We start from the raw sequence: 19,311 nt of genomic DNA, 5'->3' as shown, positions 1-19,311 counted from the left end.
TTACTTCACTCGTGAAGTTGACTATTGTCTTCATGAAGAAATTTTAAATGACACGCAATTTTAAATGGAGAACGAGATAACAATTTTTTAATTATTTATTATCACGCCTAACTGTATAAATTATTTATTAATTTTTGATTTATTCTTGTTTGGATTTGATTACGTGGTAGTGTTTATTTTAACAATAAAATTATCATTTTGTTATTATACAATTGTAAGGAAAAAAACTTAAATAATTCTTTTAATGAGGTATACACATTCACAGATAATCATATATTTATTTTTAGTAAAAAAAAATCATAGTATTTTTTTTTTGGCAAATAATTGATAATTTCTTTAGTCTATATCTTAACACATTAAGACAATGTTTGGTTCCGCGTTAGAATATCAAATATCGTGATGCAATGTTTATTGTGATTTTGTGAAGCTGGATTTCCTAACTTTTGTTTCATCGCACGGCTGCGTTAAACCAAAAGCCGGACCAAACACATACTAAGTCAATGTATATATATTTTCTGTACTCGATTCCTTTTTAACGATAATTCTGTACTCTCCATTATTAATTAAAAAATAGGTTTAATAATCTGGCTACATATTTAACTGGCAAAGTATTTGGCGTGGGGTATAAACCTTCAAATTCAAACTAAAAAAAAAACAAAAAGACGGATATGATTCCTTGCAGAAAGCAGAGGCAAACTGAAATTGTAGTTAAAATAATAGAAGTCAAATTTTATGAATTTAACTACTTTCGAAAGCTATTGTTAAAAAAAAAAACTATCCCCAGTTACCACAATGTTAACTCAGTTAGTAGGGATATTGCATTATATATGCAGGAATCAGAGTTCAAACTCGATTGCCCATTTATTCATCTTAGAGGTGAATTTTTAGTCACTAGGACAGAAAAAAGACAACTTCCCACAGGTGTCGGAAACAATAACTACTTCCACAAACAATGTGAATAAATTTTATATACATCTAATTGTATTCTATCATATAGATGCTTGAACAAATACTATAAAAAATAGCTTAATAACACAACATATTAGTGAGATATGATTAACTGTATATCTTTTACACTATTTGTACATATAATTTTTTTGACAGTAATACACTATTAGTACATGATTAGTCTAATTTTGCACCGAAATACATTTCTTCGAAAGTAATTTGTTTTCCTTAAAATAATTTGTTAACATATAGAATATTAAACCATGTTTAGGAGTTGAGTTTCAGAGAGGGATTATTTTTTATTTCTAAATTAGAAAAATTATATAATGTTTCAAAAATCAATTAAAATAGTGATTGAAAATTTCACAATAAAATCTCAGATAAAAGTCTCAGATAAAAGTCTAGCTAAAAACCAACTCCTAATCATACCCTTAGTTTATAATATATGACGTTTCTTGTGCTCATACAAGACAATGAATCAATTGATGAAGTTTCTGGTATCAGTAATCATGAGTTTAGCTTGTGAAATTTATGGATAACTAACCAGTAGTACACAATGAGATAACTAACTAAAAAGAGCTTAGAACGTTGAAAGATGTGTGAGAATTCAATTAGAAAAGTATAAAAAGTCAATTTCAATGGTAATAATAGCGATAGTTTGAACTGCTAAAGAAACTACCAGAGCATTTTATACCGGGCACGATCCAAAGCCAAAGCCAAATGAAAAGTACTTGAGCCAGAAAAAGTTGTAGTCTGTAAGATTTGCTGAAGCAGAACTAACAGATTATGCAGCCAGATGACTGTCGTGGCTGAGCGTCTTGTATTTCGTCTTCTTCAAGTGATGGAACATCAGTGGGCCATTTCAGCTCAAAGTTCATCAGCTTCTTTGGTACTACAACCTCTGCAATCTCTGAAATCGATCTCTCTATCCGTGGCTCCTTTGCCAATGATCTTTGGATTATAGCCTCAACCCTGGCTTTATCATCATCAACATCCACTGCCTTGCCCTTGCCCTTGGCCAGACTTGTCTCTTCTACATCTTTTTTATCAGATGTATCGGCTACCATTACCTCGTTGCCACTTGCAACCCTTACTTCATCATCAACATCCACTTCCTTGCCCTTGCCCTTGGCCAGGCTTGTTTCTTCTACATCTTTTTTATCAGATGTATCGGCTACCATTACCTCGTTGCCACTTGCAACCCTTACTTCATCATCAGGCAACTCCTCCGCTTGCACCAACACCTGCACCCGAGCCTTCCTCTTTCCCATGTCCTGTACTTGCTTGATCAACCCAGTCGACTCTTCGTCTTCATCTTCTTCGGATGTTCCAGCTTCTTTGATTTCCTCTTCAGGCACTGCCGCAACTTTACTTGAGGTGGAGCGAGTTCCTGATTCAGTGCTCTCAATCTGGATGTTCAATCTGTTGCAAAGATCAACCATTTTCTGCACACATTCTTTCACCTGCCCCTGGAGGAACATATAATAAAACTTTAGCATAATTTGTACGCGTCATTACTATAACTTTTATGGTATAATGGCCTAATTATGTCACTGATTCTGGAAATATCTGTTTCATACACCTAAACTCAAACAGTTTTGCTCTTAATGACTTTTGAGAAATATAGAGATACTATTAGACATAACAAGCCATGCACTTAAGTTTTCAATCAACATACTTGAAGGCCAATTTTGCTCTTAATGTCTTCTGAAATTTCGCTATACTTTGAGGGATATTCAGTTTTGGCAGCTGCCAGAAAAGCGGAGATTGCAATATGAGAAGGCATGTAGTGAGCAAAGGTGTGCTCTGCAGAATAAGAAGAGAAAAGTTCCAATGAATATTAGTATATATTCTCCAAGCATGACTGTTGGACAAAACATAGAAATAGCAAATTATAATGAGCTTGAAGTATGAAATCATCAATGCATAGAAAATTCTGTTTACCTCCTTGAGCTTGAACTATGATCTCATTAATGCTACGGCGTTTAAAACCACAGAATTTTTTGAAATAAGGGTAATAGTAGTTCAGAAAGCAGAAGGCAGTCACTGATCTCATTGCCCATTGAAGTTCTTGGAGAATGAGAAGCTCCATTCTCATTACCATCGGAGGAGTTATCCTCACATTCATGTCCCTCTGTGCAACCAGTAAGTTCGTTTAGTGAATTTAAAAACAATGCTCTATAACATAGTCATTGGAATACAAATTTATTTAGTTTTAGGAACCCAAATGTTTCTTTTCCATATTCTCTTAGGGAAAAACCAATCACAGCTTCAATAATTAGTATAACTATAATCACATATATGCATAGACAGCAAGGATTGATCCTATAACTAATATTAACTCAGTAATATTACTACTTTACTATGTAAATTTAACAATTCAATAAAAAAATTGTACCTAATAGGCTAATACTTCAATGCAGTAGTACGTGGAATGAAAGCATTTCCACATTCTAAAGAAAAAGAGCTTAACAGTGCAGCCATTACTTCAGAATTTAACAATTCAAGCAAAATTTTATATCAGACCTAACAAAACCGAATCTCCTAATTTGGAAAACAACTAAAGATTTAAGAATTGGCTCAGTCTGTAAGAACTACGTACGTATTGTACGAGTACCAATTCGCCGTACTTTCATGAATTGCTATACAACCATAAATTAGAGTTTAGAAAATCGGTGTTATTGTTGAGTAGTTATATACATTTTATCGATTTTTAGTCTTCCATGAGAGTCTAAAAACAGATAAATGTTTGAGATCACTAAATTTGAAAATTCTGCAACGATTTAATAGCAATAACAAACATATCTAACCATAACTTAAAATTCTGAGTAAATTGACACGTACATATAGGTTTTCCAAAAACCGATCAACTGAGAAGGAATTTGTCCTCATCTTGGCAGATATGGTGAGACAAGAGACAGCGATCGAACGAACTCTTTCAGTCTCAGTACGACCTTCCACGTCCTTATGAAAACGAAAGAGAGTTTTCAGCTTTTCAGTTTGAACACAGAAATAATTCAAAGAAAAAGATACACATACGAACAATATTACCTCCAGATTCAATTTGTGATGTGATAAGAAGCGATCGAAATAGTTCATCGCAAGGTACGGAATGAATGAATCAGGATCATCACTCCTTGAGAGCTGAATGTAACAAAAAATCAGCACAACAACGATATGATTCAGAAATGAAATCAACTACAAATTCATAAGGAAAATTAACTACAAATCAAAACGAAACTGATCCAAAAAGGAAAATTAATCAAGTTAACTACAAGTACAAATTGAAATTGAACACAAACAATTATAACAGAATAAAGCAAATTTCTCATGAAACACAAAGCAAATCTGCAATTGACAACAAGAAATCATCAAAGAAAACATAGCCTGTAAAGAATCTAACAACTGAAATCATCGAAAACTGAAATCATAACAAAAAAAAAACGAAGGAATGAGAATTTTCTCATGAATCGAGCATGCATTTAAATTAAAATGAACGAAGAGAGAATAAACAAATTTCTCATGAAACACAAAGCGGGAGAAGAATCTAACGCGACGGAACAAAATCAACGAAAACAAAGCTTTAAATCATGAATCGAGCATGCAATGGCATGAATTTTTTCACGAAATTGAAGAAAACGAAGCTGGAAATGATGACTGACCTTGGCGATTATAGAAACAGCAAGATTGCGAAAAAGAATGGCACGAGGGACTGTGAAGAAGTCTGTTACGGCGATGAATTCGGATTCGACATTGAAGTAGTTCTTTGTGATTTCAAGTTCTTTTCTAGTAGGAATTGGAAATTCAGGTTCGGAATTATCCATTGTTGAAAGAGAGGGAAAATCTGCAGAGTGTTTTTGGGTTTCTCTTTCTTTCTCTCTCTAGTTAGTTACTGAGTTTCTCTCTCTATTCTGTTATATACTGTTAACGGAATTGGAGGGAAAGCTTTTGAACTTTGTGAATTGCGAACTAAATTGTTTGTGTATTGCTATGAAGATGTGATATAATCACCTTTTTTAATTGAAAGGAGAATAATTGCAAATTACATATTAGTTTAACGGAAGGGACCAATTTATGTAACAGACACATATTTAAAGGACTCAAACGGAATTTTTATTAATTATGGGACCAAAGCGATACCAAAAAATTAGTTAAGGACGAAAATAACAATTAAGCCATAAAAATATAAACCCTAGAGATGATTAGATTCTCCCCCTTACCTCGAATCCGTAGAAACCTTCAGTTTGGCTCGATGTTGCTGCACTAGGTTTCCACTTCTCTCCATTTGCTTCGCTTCTACTTTTATCTGATCATCAAAACTGATTTCTAAACCCTAATATTCCCATTTATATATGGGCTCACTAATCGTTATAATTGCCTTTATTTCCTACGCACTACTCTTTTACTTCTCCCCTCCTCCACTTATTAAAATCTTACTTTCTACGTCCACGACTCTTTATTTATTTTGTTAGGACTCTCCTCTTCGTTTCTTTTTAATTTTCTCAAACCACCTCCCACTCCACATCATTATTTCTATTTTCTCAACAAAAATATAATACTCAAGCACAATAAGCATCAACAATAATAATAATCAAAACTCCACTTACTAAAAATCGTAGAATTAATTAAAAATAGAAAATTGGGGTGTTACAACTCTCCCCCACTTAAAAGGATTTTCGCCCTCGAAAATTGCTTGGAGCTAACTACTCTGGATAAAACGTCGTCACCCGATGCTGCCCCATTATACCTATTATCTACTCCTCTCATTCATGTTAAGTTTTAGAAATCCAGATTCTTAACGCAATAAAATTTCAACTAGCTATAGACTACACCTTCACGCGTCATCAACCTTCGACATACATCCAATACCTGTTATATGTTAAATCCTTCGAACATTCTCTTGAATTTATCGTACCTCACCCTTGGTTTCTTAATGACACGGCCGCTCAGATCCTCAACCTACTATCTAATAACTCATGTGAAAGATTAAAACACGACACAAGGTTGCCTACACTTCAATCCTACTAGGATAATTCGACTAATCGAAACTTATATTTTTCATTATGTAAATGAATACTACTTAACCTATGTCCTCCAAGAATACCTTTATCTTAAACACATGACGACTGTCCTTATGGAAACTTCCCGCCAAATGATTTCCATCCCAGTCGATAACTAATCTAAACCACATCCATCATTCTACTACAACTTACTGGCTCACAGTTAAGCATACAAGGTCGAACTGAAAATTCTCAACTCATATCATCATCTTAACTTGTTAAGCCTCAATACCAAACTCATGCCCCCTCTCATTTCTTCAACCTATACTTAGTACTAATCTACCTTCAAGGTTGTCACCATAACGTTTAACTCCTCACTTCAAAGACTAAAACTTCTCTGCTGAAATGGTACCACCGGTGAAACATCTTCGAGAACCTGAGTGTCTCCCCCACTTGTTTCTTTTCCAACCCGCAACCTCCTGTTGGAACTTCCACCCTCCCTCATCGGCCAGAACCTTACAAGGCATACTACTCTCCTAATTCTTACCCTCCTTCTCTCTATTGCTCTTGTAGTGCCATACTCCGCCCAACTATCTCTCTAACCATCCTCTTATGTACCATTAACAACTAAACAACTATTAACAAAATCAGGCTTCGACAGTGTCTACACACATGCCGCCTGTGGGGACATAATAAAATTATATAACCTAGGCCGGATGGACCGACCTGCTCTGATACCAACTATGTAACACCCTATTTCCCCAATGATAATTTTTAAATAATAAGAATATATTTAATACTAAGGATGTTACAAAACTCGACATTATTTAACAAAATAACGATAAAATGTTTTCTTTTAAAATAAATCCACCGGAGAAGAAGAAAATTATTCATTGATCATATTAATAAACTCACACTCGTCGTTCAATAATCATAAACAGGAAAATATCAAAGTTTCCAAGATTCAACTCAAACTGCAATTAAAATTTAAATCGTCATTCCCAAACCCTAGTGTTACAATATCAGAGCTCGTAGCGACTACATGCTTATTCAACTACTAATAACAGAACTAAACGGAGGCATCCCCTCATCTCCACTTTCTAAAACGTCCCATAGCTACTCCTTGTCAACTTGAGTATTTGTACTCAAAGTACAGACACCATATACAGAAAACAACACAACAAAATAAGGGGTGAGAAATCCTGCCATAACATAATAATAGGGAAAAGCACGCATATTACATAAATATCAAAATAATATAATCTCCACCATATCTTCACTCTCAACCGTTATTATGCATAATCTCTTCTTTCACATATTACTACAACACATCATTTTCACGCTTACAACCACCAAGCACAAAACATCATCATATATATGCATATGGACTCTCCTATCAACCTATATGAATGTGGTACCACACCTACTCATCATTTTGCCAGAGTTATGTTACCGGACGTTCACCGACATAATTTGCTAGAGGTATGTTACCGGACTTTCACCTACATAATTTTCCAGAGGTATATTACTGGACTTTCACCTGCATAATTTGCCAGAGGTATGTTACTGGACTTTCACCTGCATAATTTGCCAGAGGTATATTACTAGACTTTTCTCGACATCAATGCACGACACCATGCTCTAGACCCTATATGAACGTAAAGAATTAAATTCAACAAGTATTACACGTATACACTTAATCACATAACCCACAAATTAATGCACGACTCTTATGCAAGCACTCAAAAGACCATCACCACATCATCACAACAACATAGACATCGTCATTCTCATCATTATTATAATATAACATCATCATTTCCTATCGTAGTAATTTCTTTATATATATAATATTAATCGTCATCACTCTTTGTGACAGTATGGATTCCTCATCATTACTCTTTATCAACCGTTTATATCACCACCTTATCCCTTTATTAATCCAACCCTTACGCATGACTCATTTCTACGTCAACATCCCTCTATTTTATTTCATTATTCATTTTATGGAAATACTCTATTCTCTCCTTTATTCTAGTCTCTCTATAAACTTTATCTCTGATATCATATCCTATTCCTCATTCCTAGTCTCAAGATGTTTTCTTATTCATTATCATTACATACAACTTACCCTCCCTACATAACTAGGTTCTTCCTCACCATTGTCATTAAATCTTTCATACTTATTCTCCTCAATAAAACTATTTTATATCTTATTACTTTGTTCTGATGTTCGTAGTCATCTATTCATCATCCATTTCCCTAATCTTAACTTCATTCTAATTTAAAGTTATTATCTCACCTTATCATTAATTTCGACTTCAGCAACTTTCCTCACTAAGACTACATTATAATTCAAGGTTTCATTCTCTCGATACTAGTCGTTATTATCATCGTCAACCATTATAACTATTACCTATTATCCTCTTTCCTATTCATCTTTCCCTCTTCTAATTGATCCCCGTTTTATTCATCATCTTATACTCATTTTACTATATCGTGTGTTTTTAGACTCACCACGTACCCACGCTATTTGCTCTATTGAATTTTCGTCTTATAAACTTAGTTAATTGGATATCTTTTCTCACTATTATTATCACCACCGACCTTGCCCAGTGTTTTAACTCCTACTCGCAGCATAACCCACTTCATCAATTACTCGTCACCCTAAACAAGATACGTCTTCAGCATTGCTCGTCATTCACAAACATCATTTATTACATCATTCATCATCACCATTAAACAATTATCATATCAACATAGATCTTCATCTCACGACAGTAACCTTTCATCATTAAACAACATCTTACACAAGCATATGTACACATCACATTCCTTTGCTATTCATTACTACATTTGGAATCTACACTCGTCATTCGTTCTCTCCATCACTACATCTTTCATTCTAATAGTATACCCCCTTCTCCATTCTAATTTAAGTGTTTAACCCTCTACTAATATTCCTCGTAGTGTCATCCATATTATCTTTCACTTCCTATTTCCAAGTCATCTTGACATTCTTAATTTCTCATAGACTATTATCTTCGGTTCATACTTAAGCTTGTTATTATCCTGAGGTGATCACTTCTATTTTGCTCGAACACACTCCCTCATCTATATATGTAATTTAGGGGTCCTTACATTTACTTTACACACTAATATATTTCTTAAAATCACTACTAATTTTATAGATGTTGAAGAGTTTACTAAAAGGATTGCACTAAAATTTCATTAACAACGTATCATGACCCAGGTGCGGTGTTTAAATCATAACTCAAGTTCTAGAGGGACTAATGGATTCCATCCAATGGCAAATGAAATCTAACACCTTTATCTACATCTTTCATGAAGAGACCTAAATCCAATTCGGTACAGAGAATGGTGGAAAGATTGGTTTTCTTGAACATAGGCAGATCGCATAGCCGTGCTGACCCCTGTGTAGTATTTTGACCACAACCCACGTTGTGGATGTCCTCTTGAGGTGATACCAAAGACATTGGAAATCTAACATCCATACCGACAACTTTCATGTTTACACCAAGACCCAGTTCGGAACGAAAATGGGTGAAAAAAACCTATATGTGGGCGCTAGGCGCCAGGAATAGACACCTGAGGAGCCAGCTCTCAGGTTGTGGGTGCTGGGCGCCTTTACTGAAGCGCAGCGCTGCGATGTGTCCAAATTCTACATTTTTGAGCTACGGGAATGCTTCTAAATTGCCCTAAATGTCCACTCTAAGAGCCCTTATGATCCCAAACTGATATGAAACATTACTTAGGGTTACCCTAACATTCAAACACTACTTTTTCACACAATTTATCTAATTGCATCACTCTTCCTATGATTAAATTCTCAAATCAATTACCCTAACTTTGGTTTTTGAATTTTAATCTTTCAACAATAACCCTCAATTCTCCTGTCTCAACTTCATCTTTTAGTTAGTTCATCATCATTCTCCAAACGCAATCTCACATCATACCACAACATCCTACTCTAACCTCTTTACATCCCCACAATAAAAATATAAACCCTAGAGATGATTAGATTCTCCCCCTTACCTCGAATCCGTAGAAACCTTCAGTTTGGCTCGATGTTGCTGCACTAGGGTTCCACTTCTCTCCATTTGCTTCTCTTCTACTTTTATCTGATCATCAAAATTGATTTCTAAACCCTAATATTTCCATTTATATATGGGCTCACCAATCGTTATAATTGCCTTTATTTCCTACGCACTACTCTTTTACTTCTCCCCTCCTCCACTTATTAAAATCTTACTTTCTACGTCCACGACTCTTTATTTATTTTGTTAGGACTCTCCTCTTCGTTTCTTTTTAATTTTCTCAAACCACCTCCCACTCCACATCATTATTTCTATTTTCTCAACAAAAATATAATACTATACTCAAGCACAAGAAGCATCAACAATAATAATAATCAAAACTCCACTTATTAAAAATCGTAGAGTTAATTAAAAATAGAAAATTGGGGTGTTACACCTCCCCTTTTTCCATGACTAATCTTTGTTTCTCTGCCTCAGTCTTCTCTGTTACTTCATCATTAAAAGTAGATAATTTCTCTACCTGCACTGGCACCTGCACCTGAAAAGTCTCAGTCACTTCTCTTACTTCATCATCAGAATCAGATAACTCTTCTGCCTGCATTAGCACCTGAACCTTAGATTTCTCAGACATCTTGCATGTACCCGTGTTCGGGGGATTGGCCTAATCTCCTCTCTTTCATCTTCTTCTTCAGATGAATCAACAACTATCACCGCCTTTCCCCTGCTTAATTTGTTTGGGTACTGCCACAATGTTACTTGAAGTGGAGCCAGTTCCAAATTCTGGGGTCTCAATCTTGATTTCCATCTTATTGCAGAGTTCAACCATATCTTGCATAGATTGCTCGACCTGATCCTGAAAGAGCATTTAAAAAATATAGAGAAATGAGACCTAATTATGTCACTGATTATAAACTAAAACAATGTTGCTCTTAATTATTATTTTTTGAGGAATGGAGAGATACAATAATACATAACATTACTATGCATTTGTATCCAAGTTTGGAAGCAGCCAAAAAAGCAGAGAATGCAACTAGACTAGGATTATAGTGAACGAAGGTATTATATGCATTTCTATGTAAACAAACTAACATGTTCAAGAATCGAGCATGACTATAAGTTTTCGTAACAAAAAATTCAAGGTGATTGTAGAAATGGCATGGCTGCGATGAAGAGTGTTCCGAGGGACATCAAAGAAATCTTCCGCAACAATGAAATTTGTTTGTACGTCATGTAGCTCCTCATGAGTTTCGTTTCTTTCTGGTTGATTTCGGGAAACTCGAGTTCCAGATCCATTGTTGAGGTGAAGAAGATTAGAAAATTTGTTTGTTTGAAAAATCTGTTATTTCATCTTTGAGTTTCTTTGTCTCTCTAGATGGTTTGATATTTAACGACTTTAGGGAAAGAGAAAACCTGCAATTTTTTTGAACTTTCCGCATGAGGATCTTGAAACGACGTCGTAAACAAAGCTTATCAATTTTTTCTTTTTAATTTTTTTTTATAGAAAGATTATCTCAGTTTTTTTTTAAAGAAAAAAGATTATCTCAATTTTAACTTCATAAAGTATCATTTTCCTTCAAAAAATAAAAAAATTCATAAAGTATCGTTTGTATTTTATAATAATCTAATTCATGGTAATTAAAATATATATACTAATCAAATTTATAAAAAAAAAATAATCCAAATTCTGCTAAATAAATAAATTAAAATAACTCTAGATGTTTACTTTAGTTGTAAAAAGACAACCTTAAAACTTATAGATTTTGAGTTTGAGTCATACTAGTGTCTTTAGATGCAGGTAAATATAAATATTTTTGTATATTTTGTTTGAATTCTAATATCTAATATATATTAGACTAAGACATTATCCCTCATCTAGTGACGAATCTGTTCAGGAGCCCATTTATATGCTATGGCTTCTTCAACTTAAAAAAGTAATATATGTATATATGAAATTTACCAAAAAACCTCAAGTTCTAGTAATCCATTTCACTCTCGTATTATTTCTCTAGCCAACATAAAACGTTGTCGAATCTCTATGTCATGAACCAAATATATAATAATGTGAATATTAGGTCATTTCACGTAAGATAGCTCGAATATAATGTCAAATGAACAAGGGTCGGTACATTACTTCCTGGATGCAACAAAAAATAAGCAAGGGTTTCCACATCTTCGTGAACATGTGTGGGTAAAGAAGTTAGTTCTTGAGAGTAAGCTTACAGAAAAATTTATGAAATTAGTAGACACTATGACTAGTGGAATTAAGTCATTTACTTGTATATGACTTTTATGAATTTCAATTATAATATGTTTGTTTCCTCTAAAAAAAATATAAAATGGTAATTAGTATTTGTCACTCCTCCAATATTTTGGACAAGATCCGCCACTGCCCTCACCATACTTTTTTTTTTATAAAAGAAATACATTCACCTCCTTTTGATTGATAATATTGTTCCTGTTGTAGTGAGATATTTCATATTTTAATGAGATTTAATTTTTTAATTAAAATTTAAAATAATATTATTAAAGGATAAAATAGTAAATAAAATAGTTTAAAGGATGGGTTAAATAGATAATAAAAATTCAACTCAAACTTATGTATTTTAAGCTTATTTTCTTTATAGAAAGTATAGATAAACTATTAATATCATGATTTAAATAAAATTTACAATAAATTTGTAATTCTAAAATATATAATGTTCATTCTCATATGACATGCATGACTCAAAGATCCATACTTAATACATGGAGAGTGAGGAAGATAAGCATTCTTTGAAATATATATTGGTGGTTCGTGCATGTAGTTGACAATGTTGTTTGTGATTGAAATGCATGACTCCAAAAGTTGTGTTTAATTCATGAGAATGAGAAAAAAATCAATTATGTGTGATTTATCTAATATCAAATTTATTTTATTTTATTTTAAATTCAATGATAAATTAATTGTGTTTTTTTATCTTTTGTTTAATTAATAAAGCATGCATTATCCAAAGTTTGGTAGATTTATTCACCTTTTTAAATGTTGTAGAAAATAATTTCTTATCATGATTTAAATTATCTACACTATAGGTAACTAGTGAAAAGATGGGCACTCACATGCCCGTCTTTTCACTCTTTTTATCGCGCTAAACTTTGAAAATTATGAACAGTTTTTCTATGAAATTTTGATTTTGATTAAAAGCATAAATATAAATGATTGTTGCTTTCAAATTATAACAAATCAAACTAATCTTGTTTATCTATTTCAATGACACCAACAAAATAACAAAAAAAATATAATCTAAATTCTTATTTTTTTAATGATACCAACAACAATCATTATTATAGAAAAATATGTTTTAGGGTATAATTGGGATAATAATAAAGTCAGCCCAAAATCTTATACATACTCGATCTAGTTTGTTACACTTTTAAAAGAATAAAAGAAAAAAAATTGGACATATATTTATATTGTGTTTATTACATTTTTTTTAATTTTGAATTCACTCCCATCAATTATCTTTTTTTAAAAAAAATAATTGATAAGGAAAAAAAATCTAGATATCGTGTAAAATAAATATTGAGTTTGTTACACATTTTTTTAATATTTGAATTTACTCTTATCTATTTATTATATGTGTTATTTGTATTTAAAATTGAGCGTAATCTATACTATATATAAGGAAAACTACCCCTTTCAGCACACTTTTGGGTTGGACTTTTCTTTCCAAAAATACCCTTTATTTTTAATTTTAATTTTAATTTTAAATACAAATAACGCATGTAACAAATATATAATAATAAATTTATTTTAAGGAGAAAAATTACACACAATTCCTTATGAACTGTTCTTACTGTTAGTCAACTATAAAATAACACGTGAATTACTAATCCATATCACTAATCGTTTCCGTTAACCCTCTTTTACCTCAGTTAACCACATATCAAACTCACAAAAAACTAGCACAAAACAAAAACCCATGTTACTTTTTTATCAGCTGATTTTATGTTGTACATCTGAGTTGTTCCCCTCAATACAACCGACAAAGATTGTCAAGTATTTTCATATCCCTTCCACAAAAAACAGTATTTCCATATTATTTTATTAATATAAGTTACTCTTCTTTAGCCTTTGATCAATTGTAACAAACGTGAGCAAAAAATAATGGTAAAGATTGGACTTTAAATCCTCTAAAAAAAGATTAGTCACAAACGTGAGCAAAAAATAATGTTAAAGATTGGACTTTAAATCCTCTAAAAAAAGATTAGTAACAAACGCGAGGAAAAAATAATAATGTTAAAGAATGGACTTTAAATACTCTAAAAAAATATTAGTAACAAACGTGAGCAAAAAATAATGTTAAAGATTGAACTTTAAATCTTCAGAAAAAAAGATTAGTAACAAACGTGAGCAAAATATAATGTTAAAGGTTGAACTTTAAATCCTCTAAAAAAAATATTAGTAACAAACGTGAGCAAAAAATATTGTTAAAGATTGAACTTTAAATCCTCTAAAAAAAGATTAGTAACAAATATATGAGCAAAAAATAATGTTAAAGATTGGACTTTAAATCCTCTAAAAAAAGATTAGCAACAAACGCGAGGAAAAAATAATAATGTTTAAGAATGAACTTTAAATACTCTAAAAAAATATTAGTAACAAACGTGAGCAAAAAATAGTGTTAAAGATTGGACTTTAAATCTTCAGATAAAAAGATTAGTAACAAACGTGAGCAAAATATAATGTTAAAGATTTGACTTTAAATCCTCTAAAATAAGATTAGTAACAAACGTGAGCAAAAAATAATGTTAAAGATTGAACTTTAAATCCTCTAAAAAAGGATTAGGACTCAATATTTTAGAAAAAGATTTGTTAGCACTATGTTAAATATTAATTATCAATCAGTTTTCAGGAGAAGAACATAATTTGTTGTCATTTGACGAGGTTGAAGGGGATACTAATAACTTATATCAACAGAAATTCCTAAACTCAATTGCTCAAGGAAGTATCCCACCACATATTTTAAAGGTAAAAAAGGTGCACCTTTGATGTTGTTGCAAAACATAGACCCTAGATATGACCTGTGTAATTGGACACAATTGTTATGTCATGGTTTATTTAAGAATATGTTGGATGTGGAAATCCTAACAGGAAGCAATGCTGGAAAAAGTGCATTCTTGCCCAAAATTAAATTAAAAATAAATGTGAGTTCAGGACTTCCCTTTGTGCTTAGTAGAAAACAGTTTCCTGTTAGACTAAGTTTTGCTATTACCATAAATAAGTCACAAGGGCAGACCATTAGCAATGTCGGAATCTATCTTCCACGACATGTTTTCAGCCATTGTCAATTATATGTAGCTTTATCAAGGGGAGTTTCTCAAAATTCAACAAAAGTTGTCATTAAAGAAGGGAAAATAGAATGAGAAGATTGTGACTTTACGAAAAATGTAGTTTTTAAAAATATTTTTTTATTGTGATCATAACAATGTTTCTTTTACATAACATGTCATTTATACATCCCCGTGAGTTTAGCTCAGTTGGTAGGGATATTGCATATTATATGCAGGGGTCGGGGTTCGAACCCTGGACACCCCACTTCTCCACATTTAAATGTGTGAGCTCTAGCCACTAGGCTACTTGACCCAAAAAAAAAATGTCATTTATACATTTATGTTATGATGTTACTAATTACTATTAGAATAAACAATAAATGATCATTACTTTTTCTTAATTTTATATGCAGGCAAGCTAAAATATGTTGAATTCAAAAATAATTTTATTTTGTTTATAAATCAATATATCAATAATTTCCATTAATATTTTAAAATTTTAATCAAAATTATACAAACAAACATAATAAAATAAACACATGCGTTAAAGCAGTAGAAAGAGCGGTAGTTTAGAATAAAGAAAAAGCCAGCACAAAAAGGCCAAAATGATCTATTTTCTTTATATAGTATAGATATAGATTATAAATAATGTACCCAAAATATTTTATATATGATCGAATTGTATTTCGTAGCATATAGTAGCATTTTTCATATGTCGGTTCTCTACCATTTCACAAGTGGAGTTTGCCCAGTTGACATGCTTCTAATCCAGCAACGATATATCCTCTTTTTTAATACTTCTATTTTATTATAGAGTCTTTTCGCTCTTTTTATCGCGCTAACGTTTGAAAATAATGAACGGTGTTTTTTTTATGAAATTTTGATTTTGTTTGTTGCTTTCAAGTTATAAAAAATAAACAAAACATGATTATTTATTTCAATGATACCGACAATAATACAATACAACAAAAAAAATATAATTTAAATTCTTTTTTTTAATGACACCAACAACAATTTTATTATAGAAAAAAGATGTTTAAGGGTATAATTGGAATGATGAAAAAGTAAGTATAAATTTATATCGTATTTGTTACATTTGTTTTAATATTTAAATTTATTCTTATTTATTTGTTACATGCGTTATTTGTATTGAAAATTGAGGGTATTTTTAAAAAGAAAAGTCTAATCCAAAAGTGCTGAAAGAGATAGTTTTATTTATATACAGTATATTATAAATGATTTGATTTATATAGCATGATCTCATCTAATAGAAAAAAGTTTAGTCATTGATAAGATTTTTTAAAAAGAAAGTCATCAATTGGTTGCGACAAGACTCCTTTAAAAACTAAAATTAGCAACGACAACTTCTTCCCGATACTCCTATTCAAATGAATCATAGGTTTTTTTCTTTCTTTTCGGGTTCACAGTTCAGTAGTACACCATTTTAGGTTTCAATTTTTTTCCATTAATATCTGTTCTCGTTTGGGTAGGTGATGAAGAGGCACATCATTATTTATAATCCATGTTATAATCAATACTTGATTAATATTTTTTTTTCTAACTCTTGATCAAACCATGTAAAGCAGTAACTTTTATACCTTTTAAAATAAATAAAATTATATTTTGTTTTAAAAAAAACTTCTTTCTTTTTGCTCAAATTGCATTAAAAAACTCGAAAGTCCCCAATCTTCTTCAAGGCCTTAATTTTTTTCATCAAATTTAATACATTTGTCCCTTAACTTACACTTTGTAACGTTGAGCGAAAATATTGGCACATTATATATTTAAGCTATTTCTATAATAAAAAAAGGAATATGTTGTTTTCATAATCAATACTGAAGAGCTTATTGAAATAAGTTAAACATAGCTAATGCACATCAATTCTTTTTTTTGAACAATCAAAAATGAAATATATTAACACCTTACTAGCAGTCCTGTCAGCACAAGGTGTACCGACAAGACAACTAGAAAATTACAAGCATTCTGTCAAAAGTACAACAAAGAGATCAGCCAATGCCTAAACACGACAACGGGCTCGACCACCACAATTGGTCACCTAAAACAAAAATAGTCTTATTAGCCTTCAGCCACCACAAAGAATAATACTTTACTTTATCTAGTAACTGAATCATGGAACTTTCTTTCATATTAAAAACTCTATTATTTCTTTCGCTCCATAAAACCCAAACAGTCAACAACCAAACAAGTTGCAGAAAAGACCTTCTTGCCTTCAAGCCACCTGTGGAATGAATAAACTGAAGAAAATGGCTTGAAATATCACAATGATCAATACCATCAAAGCCAATCCATTGGCGCACCAGAGGCCACACCGACCCAAAACAAGGACACAACAAGAACAAATGACTGGCATCCTCCCTAAAACCACAACCTGCCACACACTGGCAAGCCTCTGCATCAAGGACACCACGCATCGCCAAATTTGTTTTAGTAGGAAGACGATCCCGAAGCAATCTCCAAGCCATAATTGACACCTTTAGCGGTACCTGTCTATGCCAAATCAAGTCTACATCCTGCGAAACCTGCGGAGCTCCATGGTCAGTGAGCATAGCATACACAGCACGAACAGAGTACCCTTCTGAGGGGTTCGGAAGCTACTGCCAAACATCATAAGAAAGAGGCTGCAAAGAAATGTCAGCAAGTAATAACCTACACTCCGCTAAAAGCTCCTCCTCCCACACCCACAACACCCTACGCCACTGCCAAGCTTCACCCTCCTCTCCCTATCCATGCTCAAACATGTCTTTAACAGTGATTGATTTATTTAAAGCTAAATCAAATAACCTGCCAAAACGCACCTTGAGAGGGATGTCACCACACCACCGATCATGCCAAAACAAAGTATCTTCACCATCACCCACACGCCTCGCCACACAACTCGAAAACCACCCCTCACCGCCCCCTACTGTCCCGTCCCTAATCTTAACAACCTCCTTCCACCACAAAGAACCACTCCGGCCCCCATCCTCCAACCTCCCATCCTCCTCACCATATCTAGCAACCAACACCCTATACCACAGTCCCTCCCTATCAACTAACATTCGCCAACACCATTTTCCCAACAAAGCCTCATTAAACTCCCTCAACCTCCTAACCCCCAAGCCCCCATGCTCCTTTCGATTACACACAGACCTCCAATCAACCCAAGAGATTTTCCTATGATCCTCACACCCCCCCAAAAAAATTTAATCAAAAGAGATTCTATGGAAGAGATTGTACCTGATGGAGCCTTGAAGAAGGAAAGAGCATAGACAGGCAGAGCAGTCAAGACAGACTTAAGAAGAATCAAGCGACCTCCGAAGGAAAATACCGACTTTGCCAAGCAGACAGTCTAGATTTTATGCGGTTAACAACAGGGTCCCAAAAAGACAACAAACACAGATTACCACCTATAGGTAGCCCCAAGTAAAGGAAAGGCACCTTACCCAATTTACAGTTCAACAACGTCGCTGCTTCTGACAACCAAGAGTCAGTAATATTAACCCCTACCAGCATACTTTTATGAAAATTAACTTTTAAACTAGACACCGCCTCAAAGAGAATTAATACCGCTCGAAGTGCACGAACATTAGCCCAACTCTTTTCCCCTAACAATAATGTGTCATCTGCAAATTGAAGATGGGAAAGAACCACCGAATTTCCAGAACCTAAAGCATAACCACGGAACAAAGAAGCATCCACCATTGCTTTCATCAAAACACTCAAGCCTTCGGCTGCTAACAAAAAAAGAAAAGGTGAGAGCGGATCCCCTTGGCGGAGCCCCCTACCTAAAGAGAACTCATTCGTAGGACTGCCGTTAACAAGAACAGATGTTGTAGCCGTTGTTACACATTCCTTCATCCATTTCCTCCACAAAGTCGGAAAGCCCATTTTACCCATAACTGAATCAAGGTACCCCCAATCAACAGAATCATAAGCCTTCTCAAAATCAACTTTAAATAACAACAACTCTTTTTTGGTCTTACGTGCCTCATCAA

At 33.1% G+C, this 19,311-nt stretch overlaps 1 protein-coding gene across 1 annotated transcript; it reads right to left on the bottom strand.

Annotated features, from left to right (window-relative positions):
* Window positions 1-1,462: 1,462 nt before the first annotated feature.
* LOC146949874 (uncharacterized) lies at window positions 1,463-4,908 on the bottom strand. The gene is made up of 6 exons (XM_085745899.1): window positions 4,611-4,908; window positions 4,000-4,092; window positions 3,793-3,912; window positions 2,893-3,082; window positions 2,627-2,754; window positions 1,463-2,417 (listed from the first exon to the last, which is right to left on the bottom strand). Exons 1-6 carry the CDS (start codon window positions 4,770-4,772, stop codon window positions 1,725-1,727), a joined length of 1,386 nt encoding a protein of 461 aa, XP_085602025.1. The 5' UTR covers window positions 4,773-4,908; the 3' UTR covers window positions 1,463-1,724.
* Window positions 4,909-19,311: the final 14,403 nt, after the last annotated feature.

The sequence above is a fragment of the Medicago sativa genome, chromosome 2, assembly GCF_051527215.1.
Source record: "Medicago sativa cultivar Bolivia chromosome 2, Bolivia_mono, whole genome shotgun sequence".
Lineage (NCBI taxonomy): Eukaryota > Viridiplantae > Streptophyta > Magnoliopsida > Fabales > Fabaceae > Medicago > Medicago sativa.
This window is presented reverse-complemented; position numbering and strand designations above follow the sequence as displayed.

Bases quoted from the DNA above. Each gene is read 5' to 3' on its own strand.
- LOC146949874 (XM_085745899.1), bottom strand. From the start codon at position 4,772: ATGGATAATTCCGAACCTGAATTTCCAATTCCTACTAGAAAAGAACTT. The intron at 4,093-4,610 runs GTCAGTCATCAT...TGTTACATTCAG, and splicing joins CTGTTTCTATAATCGCCAAG to CTCTCAAGGAGTGATGATCC. The intron at 3,083-3,792 runs GTACGTGTCAAT...CTGGTTGCACAG, and splicing joins GGTTTTTGGAAAACCTATAT to AGGGACATGAATGTGAGGAT.